At 43.0% G+C, this 25942-nt stretch overlaps 1 protein-coding gene across 1 annotated transcript in view; it reads right to left on the bottom strand.

Annotated features, from left to right (window-relative positions):
- psd2 (pleckstrin and Sec7 domain containing 2) overlaps positions 1-21920 on the bottom strand; it is a 355353-nt gene extending 333433 nt beyond the window's left edge. The window contains exons 1-2 of the mRNA XM_067390730.1: positions 21541-21920; positions 18809-19516 (exon numbers count right to left, since the gene is read on the bottom strand). Of these exons, the coding sequence (XP_067246831.1) occupies positions 18809-19516; positions 21541-21920 (1088 nt within the window). The remainder of the gene's footprint in view (positions 1-18808; positions 19517-21540) is intronic.
- Between the last annotated feature and the right edge of the window lie 4022 nt (positions 21921-25942).

Here is a 25942-nt window from a genome sequence, read left to right as displayed (position 1 = left end):
TTTTGCAGCAAAAGCAGGACCAACACAATATTAGGAAGCTGGTCATGATGTTATGCCTAATCGGTGTATATTAGAAAGGGTATAACAGTCAGTACAAACGCAGTTATCAAGGGATGTGATGGTCAATAACTGCAAGAGTAATTGAGTAAATAATATTGATTTCACACAAATCGAATGCCTTGAAAACCGTGTTTTTTGGAGAAAAACAAAGGATTACAACAGTAATCCTTTCTCTTTGTATGAAGGTATGGAAGTGTGTGTGTGTGTGTGTGTGTGTGTGTGTGTGTGATGGGGGTGCATATGAGTGTGGGTTTGTGGGTATGTGTGTGACAGCAAAAGATAAGGAAGGAGATTATGAGTGATAAAGAAATAATAAATGGGCTTCAGAAAGGCATGGGGGTGGTGAAGGAGGCAGGGTCAGGTCTTGATTGTTTCTGTGCCTATGTCACCAAATGGGTGAAAAAACACATCAGTGATTGTCAGCAGAGCAATGCATACAAATGCATCATATTTCATGTTGTATATTGATCTTTTTGTTAGGCATTTAGGGCTGACATATCAATCACTTAATCATGTCTAAACATAGGTCAGAGGGAATGAAGCATGGACCTTGTGACAATTAACAGACTGCTCTTAAAATGGCAGGATGTCAGTGTAATTTGTTTCGGGAGTGTGAATCCCTGATAGGAAATCATTGCTATCTTACATAAAAGCATGCATCCACACACTCTCTCATGCACAGCAAAGTGTGCTTTGAACAACTGAAGGATTTGTTAATGAACAGTTTGGCAATCACTTGCATTTCCTTTTCAGTGGACTCTAAGTTATATCCTAGTTTTGGGGGTAAGCAGGGTTTTTCCTCTAAAAACTATAATCTAATATGAATATTACTCATATAAATACATATAACTCAAATAAAAATGACCACATGGCCACATTACCACCTCGAGTGTGTATCATTCAATGGGCCATCATCGTCAATTATTCCTTATATATATATATATATATATATATATATATATATAATATATATATATATATATATATATATATATACATATATAGTACAGTCCAAAAGTTTGGAACCACTAAGATTTTTAATGTTTTTAAAAGAAGCTTCGTCTGCTCACCAAGGCTATATTTATTTAATTAAAAATACAGTAAAAAACAGTAATATTGTGAAATATTATTACAATTTAAAATAACTGTGTACTATTTAAATATATTTGATGAAGTAATTTATTCCTGTGATGCAAAGCTGAATTTTCAGCATCGTTACTACAGTCTTCAGTGTCACATGATCCTTCAGAAATCATTCTAATATGCTGATTTGCTGTTCAAGAAACATTTATGATTATTTTCAATGTTGAAAACAGTTGCGTACTTTTTTTTTCAGGATTCCTTGATGAATAGAAAGTTCAAAAGAACAGCATTTATCTGAAATACAAAGCTTCTGTAGCATTATACACTACCGTTCAAAAGTTTGGGGTCAGTAAGAATTTTTATTTTTATTTTTTTGAAAAGAAATTAAAGAAATTAATACTTTTATTCAGCAAGGATGCATTAAATCAATCAAAAGTGGCAGTAAAGACATTTATAATGTTACAAAAGATTAGATTTCAGATAAACACTGTTCTTTTGAACTTTCTATTCAGCAAATAATCCTGAAAAAAAATATTGTACACAAATATTTTGTACAATTGTACACTTTAAATGTTTCTTGAGCAGCAGATCAGCATATTAGAATGATTTCTGAAGGATTATGTGACACTGAAGACTGGAATAATGATGCTGAAAATTCAGCTTTGCCATCACAGGAATAAATTACTTTGTGAAATATATTCAAAGAGAAAACAGTTATTTTGAATTGTATTAATATTTCACAATATTACTGTTTTTTAATATTACTGTATTTTTAATTCAATAAATGTAGCCTTGGTGAGCAGACGAAACTTCTTTTAAGAACATTAAAAATCTTAGTGGTTCCAAACTTTTGGATTGTACTGTACATATATATATGAAGAGTTCAGATGCAAAAGCCTCTAAGTGACATCTGAAATTTTCTCCTAAAATTAGCATTTTTATCAAGCTTGTATGTTTATGTTCAGTTATTTCACTTTAATGGCAATGACAAGGTACTATTAATTGCCACTAAAGTGAAATTACTGAACCTAAAAATACAAGCTTGATAAAAATGCTCATTTTAGAAGAAAATTTCAGAAGGCACTTAGAGGCTTTTGCATCTGAACTCTTCATATATATTATATATATATATATATATATATATATATATATATATATATATATATATATATATATATATATATATATATATGGGTGTTTCTGCAACTATGAGTACTTTTGACTTTCCCAATTTTAAAAAACTCAACCTCTATGAATTTCAATTTTAACCATCACAGTTTGTAAAACATATAAAAATGTACACAAAGTTAGAAGTTAAAGTCCCTGTAAAGTCAATTCTGAGAATTCTTTCTAAACACTTTAAATAAATAAATGTTATATAAATGTTACAAATGTATTGCTGAAACACATTACAAAGTCTGTGAATTGAGTAATGCTTAATTGTGAAGTTAGAGCGTTAAACAGTTTTTCACCAAGTCTCTGCTCAGGATTTTTTGGGCGGAGCTAAAAGGGGGGTCTAATGACGCACATCGTCCCCCGAGCATAGCCCCGCCCCTAACACTATATAACTGTCGATGACGCACCGAGCGTGGCGCCGCCTCTAACGCTACAGCGGTTCACTCGCTCAATCTCGAGTGTCATTACAGTTATATACAGCCCTTTGTACATTTAGCTAGTAATGCCTTCGTCACGCAAATGCATATTACATGGTTGTTAAAATATACAATATGCTCGGTCTCCGTATTTAAATTTCCTAAAACGATGATATGAAGGATTCTAAAGTGATTGTTGTACACCGGATATTTTACAAACTTTCAGCAGACAGCTGGGATTCACAGATAATCCGCTGTTTTTGGTGAATGTGACTGAACAGACCTCGTCCACCCCTCCCGCCTCGGCCTTCTTACCGTCCCGACCATAACCGATGATATATGTGGCCGGACAGAGTCTCTCCCGTCCCGGCATTCATCCTCCCATCTCGCGGCACCGTCATTTGTCGATGCGACAACAGTACGGCAGTACGTGCCCAATGAGTGTAAGTTGTCGTGTGTGCTTATGTTATAATAAGTAGGTACTCCACAGTAACTCTACTAAAATGTGCAAGAGGGTAACGTGGTTCTTTTGTTTATGCATCAGTATGTTTGACTCATTAGACAAGTAAGTTGAGATGGCAGCTCTCGCGAGTGGGCGTGGTTTCAGCGCTGACAGCGGACACGCCCCCAGCGTTTGTGAGCAGACAGCGATGCCTATTTTTTTCGAGATTTTGATAACTTATTTCATTTAATTGCAGATTTTCAAATTTGGCTGGGTGGTTAATAACACATTTTTCTGTGGTATGACAAGCTCAAAACACATACTTTAAAATTACTTTACAGGGACTTTAAGATTTTAATCTGGACCATGTTTATTTTTTATGGTTTTCATCTCTTCTTACAAAATGTCCTTACCGCAACATTACAATAACGGTAATTTTATAGACTTTTCTTTTTTTATTTATATAAAAATGTAATAAATTTACATAGTTACTTTCAATATAAAACAACAGTCTGATTAATAATTAAAATAAATCATTGCTGCAGTAATGACAGCTTGTGTCGGTAAGGACACAATGTTATTGATGCATATTAATAATGTAACCTTAACGTACTTGGTTCCGAACATAACCTCAGTTCCCTGAGATACGGAACGAGTACTGCGTATGGGGAAAAGCTAATTTTTTCCTCCATGCTGAAGCCTTTTTCAATAGTGCAGTGTAACTGCATGGCCATTGGTTCAATCATGAAAACTTTTTGAACCAATGATGGCACTGTGAAGCTCCGTGAGCCTATGGCGATGCAGCGCGCCAAAAAGCCTGCCAAAACAGGCAGGGCTTATGGCTATATAAGCAGGCATTTCACCATAGGATATCAGGTCATTCGACTGAAGCGACGACACTGAAGCCACAGCCTCGTGGCACGGCATAGAATGCAGTACTTGTTCCGTATCTCAGGGAACCGAGGTTACGTTTGGAACCGAGTACATTCCCTTTCGATACTTCACTCGTACTGCATATGGGAAACAAATTCAACAACTGTACTTATCTTGGGCGCCTAGGGGCCCAGGGGATAAGTGAGAGGGCCAAGGGCCGTCGAACCCTAGTTACACTGGTAGAGGGAGACACTCCCTAACAGTGGCATGATGACGGAGCTCGACAGAGGCCGTCGTATCATACCGAGAGGACCCGAGTATGCAAGGTCGGGATGTCCAAATTATAGAATCTGACAAAAGTGGACGGCGTGGACCAGCCGGCCACCTCACAGATGTCTTTGAGAGAGACACCACTAGACCAGGCCCACAAAGAGGCCATCCCTCTAGTGGAATGCGCTCTTACTCTTATGGGCCAGTTAAGGCCCACAGAGGAGTAACATAGAGCTATTGCGTCGACTATCCAACGTGAGAGACGTTGCTTTGAGACTGGAGACCCTTTGGTGCAGCCGCCAAAGCAGAAAAAGAGTTGGTCAGATTGCCAGAACGGCTTTGACCATTCAATGTAGGTCCTCAATGCCCTGACAGGGCAGAGTAATTCCACCTTTCGCTCATCCGAAGAAGGAGGTAGTGCTGAGAGGGAAATGACCTGTGCTCTGAATGGAGTCGAGAGCACCTTAGGGACGTAGCCATGCCTGGGTTTCAGAACGACCTTAGAGTCGTTGGGCCCGAATTCAAGGCATGCAGGGCTCACGGAGAGGGCCTGCAGGTCGCCAACGCGCTTTACTAATGCTAGTGCTAGTAGCAGAGTGGTTTTAAGCGTCAAGGGCCGAAGGTCAGCTGACTGCAGCGGCTCGAAGGGAGGTCCTTTGAGAGCTGCGAGGACTGTGGAGAGGTCCCACATGGGAACAGTGAGAGGATGACTTTGACTTTGACTTTTATTATTCGTCACGTACATGGTTATATGGAACATATGACCAGCAGTGAAATGTAAAACAGGTCCGCTCCACAGGCAATGCAAATATTAAGAGTACAAACAAGAAAATTATACAAAAGAATATGAAAAACCAAATAAAAATGATGAACTTATAAATAAATGATACAAGACAATATACTATAGACTAATAAATATTATCAAAAGCAAAATGTACAAAGAAATATAATGTGCAACGAATTGTGCAGAGTTTATACTTGACAGCATCACAATCATATACAAGTTAAAAACGGTGTGCTTGAATTTAAAAATCTGATGGCCTGGGGAAAAAAGCTCCTCCTAAATCTTTCAGTTTTTGCCATCAAGCTACGAAAGCGCTTACCAGATGGCAACAAAATGAAAAGAAAGACACCACTGAGGGGATGAGGGGGGGTTCAACTGCCTAGAACCTCTCAAGAAACGCACAATGAGGCTGTTTTGACCCACTGATTGGCCAGCAATGGGAGCGTGAAATGCTGCAATGGCTGCTACGTACACCTTGAGCATGGAGGGCGTGATGCCCCTGTCCAACCGCTCTTGGAGGAAGGACAGTATCTGAGATATGTCACTCTCCACAGGGTCAATGTTGCGTGCTGAACACCAGTCAACGAAGACCGACCACTTCTGGGCATAGATGCATCTTGTAGACGGAGCTCTAGCCTGAGAAATGGTGTGCAACATGTCCCTGGGGAGGCTCAAAGGCTCCCATCGAGGGACCACACGTGCAGAGCCCACAATTCTGTCTGAGGATGCCAGATTGTCCTGTTTGTCTGAGAGAGGAGGTCCCATCTCAGGGGGATCAGCCATGGGGCTTCCGTGGAAAGCCTGAACAGCTCAGAGGACCAGACTTGGCTCCTCCAGAGTGGGGCCACCAGGAGGACTCTGTGTTTGTCTTCCCTGATTCGCCTGATGACCTGGAGGATCAGTGCGATAGGTGGAAAAGTGTAAAGGAGGAGGCTGGGCCAGTCGTGGGCCAGCGCATCCATGTCCTTTGAAAAATAAGTTGGGCAGTAAGAGTTGTCTTCTGAGGTGAAGAGGTCGACCTCTGCCTTCCCAAAGATCTCCCAAATCCTGTGAATCGTCTGGGGGTGGAGCATCCACTCGTCCCAGGGGACATTGCTCCGAGATAGCATATCTGCTCCCAGGTTCGTTCTGCCACGTATATGCATTGCCTTGAGCGACCCATTCCAGGAGGCGCTTCGCCAAAGCACACAGTTGTCTCGAGACAGTTGATGTGGAGATGGCTTTCCTCGTGAGACCACGAGCCGAAGGCTGGTCTGTCCTCGCATACAGCGCCCCAACCTAGGATGGATGTGTCTGTAGAGAGCACCATCCTTCTGGACACTGCCTGCAGGGGGACTCCACAACTGAACCATTTGGGGTTCATCCAAGGTTTCAGGGCCGATATACAGGCCTGATTGACCTTGATGCGAAAGTGGCCATGCCACCAGGTGTGAGGTGGGACCCGTTTCAACCAGTATTGCAGAGGCCGCATCCGTAGAAGGCCGAGCTGCAGAACTGGGGAGGCGGACGCCATCAGCCCTAGCATCCTCTGGAAGAACTTCAGAGGGAAACAGGCTTTGTTCCTGGCAGAAGCCGCGAGCTGCTGAATTGCCAGGGCGCGCTCTGGTGAGACTGCAGCCCTTATGCGGGCTGAGTCGAAAACTGCACCCAGGAATGTGATGCGTTGGCTGGGGAGCAGTGAGCTCTTGACAAAATTGACCCTGAGTCCTAGGCACTGTAAGTGGCTGAGGAGCACGGATCTGTGATGTTCTAGCTCTGTTCGAGATTGGGACAATATGAGCCAATCGTCGAGATAATTCAAAACCCAGATTCCCATCTGTCTCAGAGGGGAAAGCGCCATGTTCATGCACTTCGTAAACATGCGAGGAGCTAGGGACAGCCCGAAGGGAAGGACCGTGTATTGATAAGCCACTCTCTCAAAGGCGAATCTCAAGAATCGCCTGTGATGGGGGGATATCTGGATGTGAAAGTAAGCATCTTTCAGATCCAGCTAAAAGAACCAGTCCTCGGTACAAATCTGGGCGAGGATCTGCTTCAACATTAACATTCTGAACTTCCGTCTCATGAGGGAGCGGTTCAGAAGTCTGAGGTCTAAGAGGGGTCTGAGACCGCCATCTTTCTTGGGGATGAGGAAGTAACGGCTGTAGAAACCCGATTCACTCTCTGAAAGGGGAACAATCTCTATGGCTCCTTTTCTTAACAGAGTCATCACTTCGGTGCGGAGGACATGAACGTCATCCGGATTTACTGAAGTGGGAACCACACCACGGAAGCGCGGGGGTCTGCAGTGAGTAGCCGTGATTTATAATCCCCAAGACCCACTTTGACACACCTGGGATAACTTGCCAGGCCTCGGCCCATGTGACAAGGGGCTGGATAGAGTCTGGTGATAGACCGCTGTTCAGGGGTCTTAGCACTGATGAGATTGGAAGAGGAAATTCGCTCTCTTTTTGACAATGTAAAATATTTATTGTGCTCGCCATGAAAACAGCATTTTGCTTCAGCCAAGGGACGCTGCTCTGGGCGGGAAAACAGGACGGGGGACAGCTCTCTCATTGGAGAGGGAGAGGCACGCGGGCGCTGGGCCGGCGTGAGCTCTCCCAAGTCCGGGCGCTGGACCCCTCTACCCCGCTGTCTCTTCCTAGCCCCGGCTCGCGGGAAGAAGAAGACGGGAGGGCGCGAGGGGCGGGACCGCTTTCACTGAAGAAAGCGATCCTCGAGCGCAGAGAGGTGAGATTCATGCACTCGCAGTGCGGGCATGAAGTCTTGGTGAGCGCCGCCTCTGCGTGGGGCTTACCCAGGCAGCCGATGCACTCACCGTGGCCATCATCATCCTGCAGAGGGGCTCTGCAGGTGCCACAACTTTTTTAAGCTCTTTTTCCCATAATTCTTCATATCTGTCTGGGTCTTTTCTTATTACCTCATTGCATTTCTGTCATCTGATTGTAAATGTCTAGGGTTGCAGAAATGGCATGTTTATATTTAGTTTACAATAGACATAATATTTTCAATAAATAGTGCAGGTTATAAGTTGGGGCCTCCATGAATCAGAGTTTTTCATCAAGCACATCCCATAGATACCAATTGGATTGAGATATGTGGAATTTTGAGGTAGAGGCAACGCCTAGAACTCTTTGTCATGTTCGTCAAATCATTCCTGAATAATTTTTGCAGTGTGGCAGGGTGCATTAACCTGCTGAAACAGGCCACTGCCATCAGGGAACACCATTGCCATTGTCTGCAACAATCTTCAGGTAGGTGGTACATGTCAAAGTAACATCCACATGAATGTCAGGACCCAAAGATTCCCAGCAGAACATTACCCTGAGCATCACACTCCCTCAACTAGCCTGCCTTCTTACCATAGTGTATCCTGCTGCTATCCCTTGGTTGAGATTGGACACTCATGTGCCCATTGTAGGCACTTTCGTTGATGGACGGGGTCATCATAGGCACTTTGTCCATTCTACTGCTAAGCAGCAAACTGCTATTCACTGTGTGTTCTGACACCTTTCTATCATGGGCACCATTAAGTTTTCCAGCAATTTTTTGAGCAACAGTTGCTCTTTTGTGTGATTCGACCAGACAGGCAAGCCTTTGCTCCCCATGTGCATCAATGATTCTTGGGCACCCATGACCCCAACGCCAGTTCACCAGTTGTCCATACATGTGCCACTTTTGATATGTACTAACCACTACATACCATAAACACACCACAAACCTGCTGTTTTGGAGATGTTCTGATGCAGTTGTCTTGCCATCACCAAAACCCTTGTCAAAGTCACTCAGATCTTTTCAATTATTCTTTTCACTGCTTCAAACTCATGAAATTCAAGAACTGACTTCACTTGCTGCCTAATATATCCCTTGACAGGTGCCATTGTTATGATATAATAATTGATATTCACCACACCTGTCAGTGGTTTTAACGTTGTGGCTGATCGATGTAATACACAGTAAAAAACTTGAATTTGTCTCTACTGCAACAACTAAAAATGCTGCGGTAAAGACATGTTGCAGAAATTACATTTTTGCTAATATTGCTGAACCACATATACATGTATTCAACAGTAATACAAATTCCTTTTTAAAATGTAGTTCAAACACAATTACTAAGCTGAATGGTAAGGACACACAATAAATACTTATGAAGAAAAGATGATCTTTATCTTAGTTTTGTGGATCTTTTGAGTGACCTAATGGGGGTGGCCCAATCTGTAAGCCATGTGTTTACATGATAATTTCTTCATTCTTTTCCTTAGAAACTAGATTTGTTTGGCTTTGAACAAAGGTCATATTAAGAGTATTTTTTCAGTGTTGCAGTAAGGACTTAAAAGTGTGGGACAGGTGTATTTAGATGAAAAAAAAAAATCATATAAATGATTAGTAAAAAAACAACTTTAAGATGGTGTAAAGTAACATTTATATGAAACTAATTAATTTGAAATAATGTCATATTGTAAAAGAATTAGCTAATTTTATGCATCTCAGCATAAAACTATGTATATATATATATATATATATATATATATATATATATATATATATATATATATATATATATATATATATATATATCAGAGGTCACGTTAGACTTTTGCATTGTCTGTCATTTTGACGGACAGGATAGTAAAAATTCTGTTATTTTAACTTTTATATTTTATTGATAAGACGTTTAATAGTTTCTTTTTTTGTCCACATTTTATGTTTATTCACGAGCTTACAGGATATGCAAATAGGCCTAGGCTATGCATTTATTTATATTATGAAAAAAAAGTTGAACAAAGACTGCGTCACTTTTCAGTTTTCATCTTTAACAGTTGTCACGGATCGTGAGTGAACGTGATCATCCCTTCCTCTTTACTACTTTACAGAATGAAATAAACATGAATGAACATCAGAAAATATGTTGAAAGATACAGTACCTTAACGAAATCTATATCTTGTCTTAATCAGTTCAATCAATGTTGGAAACAATGTCACGTAACATACTCAGAAAAGCCATTCGTTGACCATAAACTTGATAGTCAGCAAGAAAAATAACAAAACAAACCATTTAAAACAAAATTAACTGGATTAGAAACTTAAGTATTATAACTTTATTATTATAAAATGGACTTAAATTGGGTGCTTGCCTGTGTTTAATCAAACACATTTTTTTCATTTTATTCTAGAGACTGAACTCACGCTCTGCTGCCACACTGGAGTGCACTCACCACCAATAGGACAGGGGTGGGAATTACAGTTACAAGTTATATCAGTCTCAGTGTAATCTGTCAAAATGACAGACGACCTTCAGATATTTCCATCACTGCAAAAAAAAATTCCATCAATGACGGAAATTTTTCGGTTAACGAGACCTAAAAAAGTTCCAAAAAAATTGGGACATTGTGAATAAAAAAGGAATGCAATAATTTACAAATGTCATAAACTTATATTTTATTCACAATAGAATATAGATAACATATCAAATGTTGAAAGTGAGACATTTTGAAATGTCATGCCAAATATTGGCTCATTCTGGATTTTATGAGAGCTACACATTCCAAAAAAGTTGGGATAGGTAGCAATAAGAGGCCAGAAAAGTTAAATGTACATATAAGGAACAGTTGGAGGACCAATTTGCAACTTATTAGGTCAATTGACATGATTGGGTATAAAAAGTGCCTCTCAGAGTGGCAGTGTCTCTCAGAAGTCAAGATGGGCAGAGGATCACCAATTCCCCCAATGCTGCGGGGAAAAACTGTGGAGCAATATCAGAAAGGAGTTTCTCAGAGAAAAATTGCAAAGAGTTTGAAGTTATCATCATCTACAGTGCATAATATCATCCAAAGATTCAGAGAATCTGGAACAATCTCTGTACGTAAGGGTCAAGGCCAGAAAACCATACTGGATGCCCGTGATCTTCAGGCCCTTAGATGGCACTGCATCACATAAAGGAATGCTACTGTAATGGAAATCACAACATGGGCTCAGGAATACTTCCAGAAAACATTGTCAGTGAACACAATCCACCGTGCCATTCGCCATTGCCGGCTAAAACTCTGTAGGTCAAAAAAGAAGTCATATCTAAACATGATCCAGAAGTGCAGGCGTTTTCTCTGGGCCAAGGCTCATTTAAAATGGACTGTGGCAAAGTCAAAAACTGTTCTGTGGTCAGACGAATCAAAATTTGAAGTTCTTTTTGGAAAACTAGGACACCATGCCATCCAGACTAAAGAGGACAAGGACAACTCAAGTTGTTTAGTTGCAGTTCAGAAGCCTGCATCTCTGATGGTATGGGGATGCATGAGGGCATGTGGCATGGGCAGATTACACATCTGGAAAGGCACCATCAATGCTGAAATCCAGACATTGTCTCTTTCAGGGAAGACCTTGCATTTTCCAACATGACAATGCCAGACCCCATACTGCATCAATTACAACATCATGGCTGCGTAGAAGAAGGATCCGGGTACTGAAATGGCCAGCCTGCAGTCCAGATCTTTCACCTATAGAAAACATTTGGTGCATCATAAAGAGGAAGATGCGACAAAGAAGACCTAAGTCGAACAACTAGAAGCCTGTATTAGACAAGAATGGGACAACATTCCTATTCCTAAACTTGAGCAACTTGTCTCCTCAGTCCCCAGACGTTTGCAGACTGTTATAAAAAGAAGAGGGGATGCCACACAGTGGTAAACATTGTTACGGTACACAGGAGGCAGACACAGATGTTAACAGGTATATGTAGTTTATTGACCACAGTAGAGCAAGGGATATCAAGCAGGTGAGTAGAATGGATGCAGATGAAGTTCAGATGGCAATATAGGGAATAGTTACTGTCCTTTTCGTTGCAGGTAGATATACGCTGGAGCCGGGAGATCGCTGGAGACACTTGGAGCAGACTGGAGCACACCCACACAGAGGACGAGGCACACAAAGGGAAGGAGACACGCTGGAGACAGGTGAGTATACGGAGAGGAGTCCTTGAGATAAGCATAACAGGAGTATATGCGAACGAGACCGGACATGGAGTGCTGTGTGAGTGTGCGTTATATGGTGCTGTTGATAAGTGCGGTGATGAGGTGCAGGTGGCGGTGATCAGTACTCTGGAGATGGCGTGCGTTGTGATTGGGTGATGTTGGAACCTGACGTGTCTGTGACAGTACCCCCCCCTCCACGGCCCGCTCCAGAGGGCAGAGGACCCCGACACCGTGGTGGTCGTCCTCTTCCCCGCGGTACCGGTTTCTCAGGGTGACTGTCGTGGAAAGTCTGGAGTAAGCTGGGATCCAGGATGTCGTTCCTTGGGACCCATGAGCGTTCCTTGGGGCCGTATCCTTCCCAGTCCACTAAATATTCCAATTGACCACCACGACGCCGGGAGTCCAAGATCTCATGAACCTCATACGCAGCTCCGTCCTCCAGGATGAGTGGAAGGGGGGGGGGGGGGGGGGGGGGTCGGGGGGCGCCACGTCAGGTCCTGTGGGGAGAACAGAAGGATGGTGAGCTTTAAGCAGTGACACGTGGAAAGTGGGGTGAATGCGATATCCCTGTGGCAGTTGGAGTTGGAAGGTGACTGGGTTGACCTGCTTGATGATGGGGAATGGGCCAATGAACCTGGGACTCAGTCTGATATCCCGGGTGGACAGCCAAACCAACTGACCAGGCTGGAAGACTGGGGTGTTGGAGCGTCGAAGGTCGGCCGTCATCCTGCATCTGCGCAGGGCTCATAGCAGCTGATGGTGTGTTGAGTCCCAGACCCTCTCGCTCTCTCTGAACCAGTAATCCACTGCCGGAACGTTGGAGGGTTCCCCGGTCCAGGGGAACAGTGGGGGTTGGTAGCCGAGTACACACTGAAATGGTGTGAGTCCTGTAGTCGACTGTCGGAGAGAGTTTTGGGCGTACTCGGCCCAGGAACTGGTTCCAAGAGTCCTGGTGGTCATGACAGAAGGTACGGAGGAAGCGGCCAATCTCCTGCACCTTCCTTTTCCGTCTGCCCGTTCGACTGTGGATGGTATCCGGAAGTCAGGCTGACGGCCACACCTAGGAGTGAGTGAAACGATCTCCACACTCTGGATATGAACTGAGGTCCTCGGTCAGAGACTATGTCTTCTGGTATTCCAAAATACCGGAACACTTGGTTGAAGAGTATTTCGGCGGTCTCCATGGCTGTGGGTAATCCTGGGAGTGGAATTAGACGGCAAGACTTTGAGAAATGGTCCACAACGACTAGGATGGTGGTACTTCCTTCTGAGACAGGGAGATCAGCGATGAAATCCACTCCTAGGTGTGACCATGGTCGATCTGGAACGGGCAGCAGAAGGAGTTTCCCAGCTGGCAGATGACGAGGACTTTTGGAGATGGCGCACTCCCAACAGCCCTGCACGTACCTTCTGACATCAGAAGCCATCCCTGGCCACCAGAAGCATTTTTTAAGCAACGAGAGGGTTTCATTGACCCCCAGGTGACCAGTGCCTAGTGATGTGTGAGCTGAGTGAATGGTTGGAGTGCGTCGTGTCCGGGTGATATACAGCAAGCCGGGTGGACAGCCCGGCGGAGGGTTCGTGGAGGCATTGGAGGAGGGCATGGTCTCTTCTGACCAGGTAATAGGACTCACGATGAGAGAACTCGGAATGATGGGTTCAGGTTCTTCGGTCTTTTCCTCAGGGGCATGGAGACGAGAGCTTTGACATTTTTGGTACCTGGGCAGTAGGAGATGGTATAATTAAATCGGGAGAAGAACATGGCCCAGCGAGCTTGTCTTGGGTTTAGTCTTTTCGCTGACCGAAGATATTCAAGGTTTTTGTGATCAGTTAGCACCAGAAATGCAAGTTTGGCTCCCTCCAGCCAATGCCTCCACTCTTCCAAGGCAAGCTTCACAGCCAGAAGTTCCCTGTCACCGATGGAGTAGTTGACTTCCGCCGGGCTGAGCTTGCGGGAGAAGGCGCATGGATGGAGTCTTCTTGGCGTCCCCTGCTGCTGCGACAACACCGCTCCCACTCCAGTGGTTGAGGCGTCCACTTCCACGATGAACTGTTTTTCTGGATCAGGATGGACGAGCAAGGGAGCGGTGGTGAAGGCTTCTTTAAGCTGGTTGAATGCGTTGGTGGCTGCTGGATTCCAGGACAGAGACTTGGGCTTATCACGGAGCAGGCTGGTCAGTGAAGGGTGATGGAACTGTAACCTTTGATGAACCGTCTGTAGAAGTTGGAGAGTCCGAGGAAGCGTTGTAACTCTTTGATGGTAGTGGGTTCTGGCCAGTTTGTGATGGATTCCAACTTCCTCTCGTCCATCCGGATGCCACTGTGGTCTATGTTGTAACCAAGGAATAAGACGGAAGGTTGATGGAATGAGCACTTCTCTGCCTTGAGGAACAGGTTGAATTGCCGAAGACGGGTGAGGACCTCCACAACGTGTTGGCGATGTTCGGCCTGACTCCGGGAGTATATGAGTATGTCGTCGATGTACACTAGGACGAAGCGATGGAGGAACTCCCGGAGCACCACATGTATGAAATCCTGGAATACGGAGGGGGCGTTGACCAGGCCATACGGCATCACAAGATATTCGTAGTGGCCAGTAGGGGTGATGAAGGCGGTCTTCCACTCGTCCCCCTCACGTATCCGGATGAGGTTATATGCGCTGCTGAGGTCCAGCTTCGTAAATACAGTGGCACCACGGAGATGTTCCAGGGCCGCTGGGACGAGAGGAAAGGGATATCTGAATTTAACTGTGATCTTGTTCAGTGAGCGATAGTCAATACATGGCCACAAGCCTCCGTCCTTTTTAGCCTCGAAGAAGAAGCTGGAAGCAGCAGGGGAAGTAGATGGCCTGATGTAACCTTGGGCGAGGGCTTCCTTGATGTAATCCTCCATGGCCTTCTCCTCCAGGATGGAAAGTGGGTATATCTTACCCTTTGGCACTGGTTCACCCAGAAGCAGGTTGATGGCACAGTCCCATGGCCAGTGTGGAGGCAGCTTGGAAGCCCGCTGCGGGCAGAAGACATCGCTGAAGGGGGCGTAACACTTGGGGATGTCGATGGATCGTTGTTCGACTGGACTCTCGATGGAAGTGGCGCAGAGAGAGAGATCAGGCGGAGGAGATGATGGAACAGGAAGTTCAGCCAGACAGTGAGAGAAACAGGTGTCGCCCCACTTCAGGATTTCGCCCGTCTTCCAGGAGATGGTTGGGTTGCGCTGCTCCAACCAGGCGCGCCCTAGAACCACGTCAGCGGTGGAATCCTCCAGAACCAGCAGATGTATTTCCTCTTGATGTAGTAGCCCAACTTGAAGTGTTACAGGTCCTGCCACGGTGCGGACGCGCTTACGACTCAGGGGTTTGCCAGTTATTGAGTTGATCTTGTAGATCGTCGGAGACGGAGATGTCTTGAGACGTAGCTGACGGCAGAGGGCGCCGGAGATGAAGTTGCCGGCTGACCCTGAGTCGAGGAGCACGACCACTGAAAGGGAGACAGTAGCGGCAGTAAGATTGACGACAGTGGTGAGTGGTTTCATTTTATGAGAAGCAGGAATGATGGCACTCACCATGGGTCGAGGTGGTCGTGTGGGGCATGATGCAATCACATGCCCAGGGCCTCCACAATACAGACAGAGATTCAGGGTAAGCCAACAGCAGCGCTCTTCCGAAGATAGACGTGAATTTTCGACATCCATGGGTTCTTGGACTGGTTCTGAAGGGCTGACGGGTTCGGATCGACAGAGGAGAATGTTGGGAAGTGACTGGTCCTGGTGCTCTTGAATGCACGCTTGCATGCGAGTGGTGCAGCGAATGGAGAGCTGAATGAACTTTTCGAGGCCGATGGAATCCTCGCATGCAGCGAGATGCAGCAGTACCCGAGGTTCTAATCCTTGACGATATGTTGTTATAAGAGCTTGTTCATTCCATCCGCTGACTGCAGCAAGCATTCTGAAGGGCAAAGCATAATCGTAAATAGACATTGATCCTTGCTTCATATTATAGAGTTTATCACCAGCAGACGAATCTGTGATCGGTTTCCCAAAAACCTCCCGGAAGTGGGAAATAAATGCCGAGTAGGATTGGGTTACAGCGCCCCGCTGGGTCCAGATGGAATCGGCCCACTTCAATGCTTTGCCGCTGAGTTGAGAAATGATGAATGCAATCTTGGATGACTCATTCGGGTACAGGTGCGGCTGCATATCCAGGACCAGTGTGCATTGCAGCAGGAATCCGCTGCAATCCTCCGCCGATCCTGAGAAGGGCGCCGGTTTGGCCATGGGACTGGCGTACGGCGGTAGTGAAGGAGTACTGATGGCGTTGGTGTTCAGGTTCGCTGGTGCAGGTGAAGGATCCGTGACTGGAGATGGCGGTGGTGGATTTGTGGTGAGAGTTCGCCAAAGCGCATCCACCAGGTCTTGGAAGGGATCCGGTTGGCTCATACTGGGTCTGCGGTGTAGGTCCGGTCTTCTGTTATGGTAAACAGGAGGCAGACACAGATGTTAACAGGTATGTGTAGTTTATTGACCACAGTAGAGCAAGGGATATCAAGCAGGTGAGTAGAATGGATGCAGATGAAGTTCAGATGGTAATAAAGGGAATAGTTACTGTCCTTTTCATTGCACGTAGATATACGCTGGAGCTTGGAGATCGCTGGAGACACTTGGAGCAGACTGGAGCACACCCACACAGAGGACGAGGCACACAAAGGGAAGGAGACACGCTGGAGACAGGTGAGTAAACGGAGAGGAGTCCTTGAGGTAAGCATAACAGGAGTATAATGCGAACGAGACCGGACATGGAGTGCTGTGTGAGTGTGCGTGATATGGTGCTGTTGATAAGTGCGGTGATGAGGTGCAGGTGGCGGTGATCAGTACTCTGGAGATGGCGTGCGTTGTGATTGGGTGATGTTGGAACCTGACGTGTCTGTGACAAACATGGCCTTGTCCCAACTTTTTTGAGATGTGCTGATGCCATGAAATTTAAAATCAACTTATTTTTCCTTTAAAATTATACATTTTCTCAGTTTAAACATTTGATATGTCACCTATGTTGTATTCTGAATAATGAATAAAATATTGAAATTTGAAACTTCCACATATATATATATAGTGATTTTGTTCAGTCAACATTCAGAGTTTGTTTGCTTGATTAACTTGGAGTTATATTAAATTCTTTGATTTTCAATTAATTTTATTTCAAATTTGAATGACAATTCTGCTTCCTTTTTGCTACCTCAATTTATATAATGTGCACAAATCATCAAAATGGACTGTTTTAAGTAACTCCTTAGCTACCATGATGCTCATGATGCTCTGTGGATTTGCTAATTACCAGCATATGCTCTTTTCCCTCTGTTAGTGGTTGTAGACACTACACAGCACTCATTCTTTGTGATGAGTTTATCAACCACATTAACCACTATGCAACTCCAAAGAACTGATAATGAAGAACACATGGGCCTAGTGTAGCGTTACCAGCTTCTGGTAGACCACATGCTAATAAAGTTAACCTCTAATGCTAAGAGAGGGAGTTAAGAGAGTTTTAATGAATGGAATGCAATATGGAGTTCAACTGGACATGAAAGTATCATCAAATGTAGCTTTGACCCTGTCAGTGAACAAAAACCAACTGCATTGATACAGAAAGGCACGAATGGAGATGTTGCCAAGCGGCACTTGGATAAAGCACAGTGTGACTGAAAACTAGAGCAAGGCTCCCATCGTGAAAGAGGAAAGCCAAAGGCGATGATGTCACTCCCTAAAAACAATGCCTCATTCAGAGAGACTGGGGGACAGGAAGCTGCTAGTCATTTAAAACTTAGGAGGAAAAAAAACGACAACATCTGCTGCTGCGTACAGTCCAGATGGATTCAGAGAGAGTGGGAGAGAGAGAGACGGCCGCTATATTAGACAATCCTTCACTGGCTCCCAGAAGTAGAAATATTTCCTCTTGGATACTGGCTCAGATCCGTGAAATATAAAGAAGTTTCCAGTCAGCTAGGTCGCAGTGTGATACTCATTTCAAAACAGACATGATAGGCTCACCTTCTAAATTGCTCATTGGAAAAATGTGCCTATGATGACATTTCTGCAAAATGATATTACGATGCTGCTTGCCAGTTTCACCACACTTTCTAAAGTTTTATCTGAAACAGATGAATCTGGTGTGAAGTGTCAATATTTTATGTTGGTTGGTGTACGTATCTCGGCAGTTTGTAAATTAAATATGGTGAGTGCTGCCAAAAAAAATTATGCTCTATTGTGTTTGAAAACAACGTACTGCCTACACTAACTCTACACTAAACACTAACTGATAGTTAACATAGGAAAACGTGAGATAAAATTGCATTTATTGCAACTATGCCATTTTTTGCTTTCTTCTAAGTCTTTAAGCTCTTTTATAATAAACTGTATTTCGTAGGACTCGTTCCCAAGCGCTTGTTTTACTACCACAGTGTTCATTTCATCTGGAAAATGAAGTGAACAGTAGGTAGATGCACAATTTTCCATTGAGACTAGGTTGCTCATTTCTATGCAGTTCTGATGGTACATATGCCTCATCAGAGAGTAACAATTAGCAAACAATCATTGACTGTGGATCTGTGGATCCAGATAAGCCATTGTCTGTGTTGGAAAAAAAAAAGTGCATGAAACTTGTTGCTCACTAGTTTGAGACCAGGTTATTAACTAGTGCTGCGTGCCATCTTCTAGGCAGACCAAGCAGGAGATTTAGTTGCATCCTTACCTGATAGAGTTTGGCATTGTTGCTCCACTCTCTCGATTTCCAGGTAACTCAATATGGAATCCATTAGGGATGCTCCATTGTGCCGGCTGGCTCAAGACATTTTCCGACCTGCTTCCTGGTATAGTGGTCCGTAGTGGACTTGCAGAGCTGGCTTCATCCCTTGCCATCTCTGTGCCCAGCTCTGCCTCACCCTCAGCCCCTTCCTGCACAGTCTCCAGCTCCAGATCTGGAGGTTCAGGGCCCATTAGGGCCCTCTGCTGTATGAGAGGGGTGAGTGGTGCCTCGAAGCTGACACAGCTGTCCGTCTCGTCGGTGAGCGACAGCACGTCCAGAGAATCCAAACTGCTGTAGCAAGTTCCGCCTCTCAGAAGCTCTGACTCGACGATGCGCTCGAATGTAGAGCTGAAACCATCCTGGCTCTCTTTCATCCTGTCATACTCTTCCTCTCCGTCATCCTCCACCTCCTCTTCCAGAGCCGTGGTCTTGGCGACCTTCTCAACAATGCTCTCAAACGTAGAGCTGAAACTGTCCTGATTTCGAGTATCACTTTCCTCTTTTTCTTCTTCGTCCTCTACCTCAACATCCGCTTCCTCTACGGAGAGCTCAAATGTGGAACTGAAGGCATCTAGGTTCCCCTGCACTGAAGACTCTTCCAGGATCTCCTCATCCTCCTGCCCTTCGCTGTCATCTTCGGTCCCGTTCTCAAACCTGCAGTGACAAAGATGCCGGTTAATACATTCTTAAACCCAGTGGTAAAAATCAAGTCACACAGACACACCTGGCTACAGAGGTCTGGCTTCAGACTGTATACAAAGGCTCTTAGCCTGGCCGGCATGCGCAGTGCGTGTTCCTATCTTTAGTCAGGCTGCTGTCACAGTTCTTCATCACGACTGCAGTGAAGGAGTCCCTGCAGAGGGGAGCATCATTCAGGACAGCTCCCCTGCCACATATGGTGCCAAAAATATACCCCACCCTCATTGTAACATGCGTGCCTCATTATTTTTGAAGTCTGAAATCACACAGCTAAACTCTGTAATACACGTGTTTACTATTCAAAACATTTCGTACGACATGACAAGCCTGGTATTGTAAAAAGATGCATGTCTTGTGTTTCATGGGATTTTAATGGTCATTTTGGTGTTTGTTTAACAGCCAGCCAGATTATTTTATTGGAAAATCATTAGAATGTGTTTAGAAAGTCAATTTTATTTGTTTAGCACTTTTGTTTGATAGGCACATCACACAGGAAGTTGAAATGAAATTAGAATTGGGAGTGTCAGGAAAAGAAATTTACTAAATTGCAATTCAAAGAACTTCACAGAGGCTGAAATTGAAAAGGGTATTCTCAATTCTATTCTAAACTGCATGCAACCTTACTTTTGACCGTAAATGTTGATTCAAATGCTGATACTGTATGTATTATTAAAGAGTTAGTTCACCCAAAAATGAAATTTCTGTCATTATGTACTCACCCTCATGTCGTCCCAAACTCGTAAGACCTTCGTTCACCTTCGGAGCACAATTTAAGATATTTTTGATGAAATCCGAGGGTTTCTAAACCACACATAGGTAGCAAAGTCATTGCACCTTCTGAGGTCCTTGAGAGGCATTAAAGACATTGTTAAAATAGTCTATGTGACTACAGTGGTACGACCTGAATGTTCCCTGTCTCTTCCCTGTCAGTCTCCTATGCTGCTGATGTAGTGGGCGCAGTGCAGCGCTTCCATGTTTACGTCCGAACGCCAGCTCAGTATTGGCTGACGCTGCAGCACAACGCTTGCGTGTGATGCTGACACAGGAGCTGGCCAATAATGAGTCAGCGTTCTCATGTAGAACACGGAAGCACTGCACTGTGTTCACTACATCAGCAGTGTAGGAGACTGACAGAAGAAAATAAATTAAAGTCATTATTTTTGTTTTGTTTTTGCGCACAAAAAATATTCTCTTCGCTTTATAACATTAAGGTTGCACCACTGTAGTCATGTGGACTATTTTAACGAAGTCTTTAGTGCCTTTCTGGATCTCAAAAGGTGCAATGACATTGCTGCCTATTTATGGTTCAGAAACCCTCAGATTTCATAAAAAAATGGTTTAATTTGCATTCCGAAGGTTTGGAACAACATGAGAGTGAGTGAATTTTTGGGTGAATAAACCTTTAAGAATGTTTACCAGTGCAGTTATAATTAAGCTACATTCTTCATCTGTCTGTCCAAGTATACAAGTCCAAGTATTGTGAGCTATTATTACAATTTAAAATTTAAATGTTTTCTATTTTAATATCTTTTCAAATGTAATTTATTACTGTGATGCAAAGCTGAATTTACAGCATCATTACTCTAGTCTTCAGTGTCACATGATCCTTCAGAAATCATTCTAATATGCTGCTCAAAAGACACAATGATGAAAACAGCTGTGCTGCTTAACATTTTTGTGGAAACCATGATCCACAATTTTCAGGATTCTCAGTTGAACAGAACGTTAATACTGAAACTTTTTAAAAAATACATAAGCATTTACTGTCACTTTTGATAAATTTAATGCTTCCTTGCTGAACAAAATTTTGAATGGTAGTGTACATGTACATGCATCACCTCTGTCTTTCGAAGCATGTGCACAAATCAGACCAGCACAATTTCAGTTGGACTAAAGTGACATTAGATTTTTTTTTAAAGATGAATTATTGCTTCAGTCTGACTTACAGTGCATGTAAAATTAATTCTTATTTTACTAACCTCAGAGAGCACAGGGGCTTAGTTGAGTCCTTTTCTGGGCTCTGAGGCAGCTGCGACTGTGTGTCTTCACCTTTACAGATATTCCCGTTACCGTTTTCTGTTACAGGATCCATGCAACTGGCCTCAATCTCATCATTTCTACCATCCTCTTCTAATGTCACCTTCTCATCCTCCTTTGCACTGGACTGTGTATTTCTGATGTTCTCTGTTTCTCTGTTTTCTGCTTCTCCTTGTTGCTCCTCCTCTGTCTTTGGTCCATTACAGGGCTCCAAATGTTTAGCCTTAGAGCTGTCAGCATCCTCTTCTCCCTCAGGTGATGGGGGTATATCTGGAGGTGGGGTGCCTGTGTGGAGGGGGTCATCCTGCCCCTCCTGACTCATGGTGGTCTCCTCAATCACGATGTCCTAGTAGCCTAGGGTCACAAGGTCAGGGTCAGGAGCAAGGGAGTGGGGTAAAGTCACACCTATTAAAGAAGAAATTAAGATACAACGAGATGTCAGATAAAAGTGAGCCCTGAATAATAAAGTATAGTGACTTACTGAGAAAATACAGTCCTTTCATAATACACTCACATTAGTCTGGAAATAACTGCATATATTAATATCCACAGTGTCAAAGAATGTGTAAGAGCCCATTTGTTTCCAGAGGAAATAATCCTAAAAAGATATTCCTAAAAACTCACTTAATTGGAGTTTCATGCAATTATCAACTTCTTAGATGTTTCTCCTAATGGTCATAAGTTTGGAATAATTAAGATTTTTAAAAATATTTTTGAAAGAAGTCTCTTATGGCTGCACTTACAGTATTAAGTGTTGGATGTAACGTCTTACAAGTAACTTGAGTTACGTAATCAGCTTACTTTTTCTTATAACTAGTGAAAAGTAACACATTACTTTTTCAATTTACAACTAAATATCTAAGTTACTTTTTCTAATTAGTAACAAGTTACTTTTTCACATTTATTGACTGATAGTGCAGAGGTGTTGTGTGTAAACATGATGGTTATTGTAGTTCTAGACTAAATGTGAACATGCATTTATTCATCTCACTTGCACAAAAAACATTCAGTATTCCTCAAAATGAATAAAAACAAAAATATACTTTACACAAATACACAAATATACTTTATGTATTTAATCTCAATTTATTAAACAATGTCTTTGCTGCTGACAATCAATGATCTAATTCAACCTCACTAATAAGCAAAAATTACTTTAGATTATATTTAGAAATAAAATGTTGAACTTCCTTCTCCTGTATCCTGTTCTTCTTCAATCTAGAATGGCAGCATGAACATCTTTAATAAAGATGTTCATTTTGCTGAATGAGATTCAAAGATCCAAGTAAGTAAAATGATCTGATCTTCCCATGTCTAGTACAGTATATTGGTTAATGTTTGGCTGATGCTATTCTGTTATCTGTGTCTCTTTTCACAATGCAATTAACATCTAATGGATAAGTCAAGTTTTGTCCATTTGTATTCACTGAATATCCTGTTGTGCTTGGAAATATGTAATATTACAGAAGTAAAATGAGTTGGTGAATGCTGACATTAACCATACTGTTCCACTGCACATCTGTCCTGTCCAGTGCTACCAGGTTTAGGTAAGATTTCTCAGAGCAGCAGTTATAAATCAAAGCAGAATTTAAAATTAGACTCAGACTGACCCTTAAATTCACCATCAACAGATGAGAGTTTGAACATTCTGGTCTGTGTGTTGTAAGTGTGTATGAGCCTCAAGCATGTGAAACATCAGTGAGGTTTGCTGAGTCAAAGCTAATGCATTCTGCACTTCAGCAGGGCTGATAAAACACAAAGATGACAGCAGATAATGGAGACTGAATCAACTTTTAGTAGTAGTAGTAGTAGTAGTAGTAGTAGTAGTAGTAGTAGTTTATTGTCATTCCAAAACATGCGGTACATGAAAGGAACAAAATTTCGTACTCAGGTCCCGGCAATAACTATAGGTAACAACATAAATAATAGTAATACTAGAATAAAATAATCTGCAGTATAAAAGCATTATTAATAATGATACAAATCCATCAGACAATAATAAGTAGAAATATAGCTGCAAGCAGCAATTACGGGGCCAAGCACAAAAACGGCACAAGAAGCCAGCCAACATGGCCGTGAGCATCAGACCAACAGCAGCAGTGAGCAATTAGAAAAAAAAGTTATTAGCATTTTTGTCAAGTTTGTTATAACTTTTGAGCACGAGGTGGCGCTGGTCCGAAACTTCTCAGGCTGCTTCAGGGCATTGTCCTGATGACCCATACCAAATTAATGAATTTTGGTCAAACCCATCAGAAGTTATAAGCAAAAATAGCCATTTTTCATATCTCCACTCCAGTAGGTGGCACTGCGCCGAAACACTGTATGATGCCTCAGGTCATGCTTGTGATGACACGTACCAAGTTTGGTCTGAATATGTCAAAGCATTGTAGAGATACAGCTTCAAGAGTAATTTTTGCATCATCTCTCAAATTCTTTGCTCCGGTATACGAAAACGGTTTGACTTATCAACTTGAAATCCATAACTTTTTGTCGGCATGGTCTGAAGATGATACGGTTCAATTTTGGTGAAAATCGGAGCAAAGGTCTAGGAGGAGTTTGAAAAAGTAGGTTTTTAAAGAAAAACAATATGGCGGACAGGAAGTTCAGCTGAATATGGCAAATTTGATATCTATGTTCTCAGCATGACCCAAGGAATCTATTGAGACCAGTTTCATTACAATCGGTAGATATTATCAAAAGTTATTAGCATTTTTGTCAATTTTGTTATAACTTTTGACCACAAGGTGGTGCTGGTCCGAAACTTCTCAGGCTCCTTCAGGGCATTGTCCTGATGAACCATACCAAATTTATGAATTTTGGTCAAACCCATCAGAAGTTATAACCAAAAACAGCCATTTTTCATATCTCCACTCCAGTAGGTGGCGCTGTGCTGAAACATTGTATGATGCCTCAGGTCATGCTTGTGATGACACATACCAAGTTTGGTCTGAATATGATAAAGCATTGCAGAGATACAGCTTCAAGAGTCATTTTTGCATCATGCCTCAAATTCGTTGCTCTGGTATACGAAAACGGTTTGACTTATCGACTTGAAATCCATAACTTTTTGTCAGCATGGTCTGAAGATGATACGGTTCGATTTTGGTGAAAATCGGAGCAACGGTCTAGGAGGAGTTCGAAAAAGTAGGTTTTTAAAGAAAAACAATATGGCGGACAGGAAGTTAAGCTGACTATGGAAAGTTTGATATCTATGTTCTCAGCATGACCCAAGGAATCTACTGAAAACAGTTTCATTACAATCGGTTAATATAGTCAACAGTTATTAGCATTTTTGTAAATTTTGTTATAACTTTTGACCACAAGGTGGCGCTGGTCCTAAACTTGGTATGCTCCTTCAGGGCATTGTGCTGATGACCCATACCGAGTTTCATAACGATACGCTAATGCGTTCGTAAAATACAGCATTTTAGCACCAAATTTAAAATGGCCGACGGCCAAAATGTCCAATATGGGAAAATTGGATATCATTCGACTCGGCATGATTCCCCGAATCCAACGAGACCAAATTCATGATTTTTGGCCAAACCCATCAGAAGTTATAAGTAAAAATAGCCATTTTTCATATCTCCGCACCACTAGGTGGCGCTGCGCCGAAACGCTGCATGTTGCCTCAGGTCATGCTTGTGATGACAGTTACCAAGTTTGGTCTGAATACGATAAAGCGTTGCGGAGATACAGCCTTATGTCTATTTTCGCAAGCACTACGTACAATTCGTTTGCGTGTTTTTCGAAAACGGTTTGAGAAATCAACTTGAATTCCATAACATTTTGTCGGCATGGTCTGAAGATGATCTGGTTCAATTTTCGTGAAAATTGGAGTAACGGCCTAGGAGGAGTTCGAAAAAGTACGTTTTTCAGAAAATTCAAAATGGCGGAAAAATTTTCATGACGGAAAATGACGTCATATGGTGCAATCGATTCGTCTTGACCCAAGGAATCAGAGGAAAAAAGAATTTTGTTTCTAGCCCTTATGGTTCAAAAGTTATTAACATAAACATAAGTGCAACTTTGGACAGCTGATGGCGCTAGAGGGATTGAGTTAGAGACTCCAAATTTGCTATGGACAAAGGTCAGACTGTCCTCTAACTGTGTGCCAAATTTCACAACTTTCCCGCAAGCGGTTCTATGGGCTGCCATAGACTTCAAGAGCGGAAGAAGAAGCGGAAGAATAATAATAAGCGTACGGAACGCCAACAATAACAATAGGTGCCTAAGCACCTTCGGTGCTTGGCCCCTAAATATAGCTGCAAGCAGCAATTACGGGGCCAAGCACAAAAATGGCACAAGAAGCCAGCCAACATGTCTGTGAGCATCAGACCAAAT

Source organism: Chanodichthys erythropterus, chromosome 1 (genome assembly GCF_024489055.1).
Source record: "Chanodichthys erythropterus isolate Z2021 chromosome 1, ASM2448905v1, whole genome shotgun sequence".
Classification (NCBI taxonomy): domain Eukaryota; kingdom Metazoa; phylum Chordata; class Actinopteri; order Cypriniformes; family Xenocyprididae; genus Chanodichthys; species Chanodichthys erythropterus.
The sequence above is the reverse complement of the archived record's forward strand: the minus strand, read 5'-3'. Positions and strand labels throughout refer to the sequence as shown.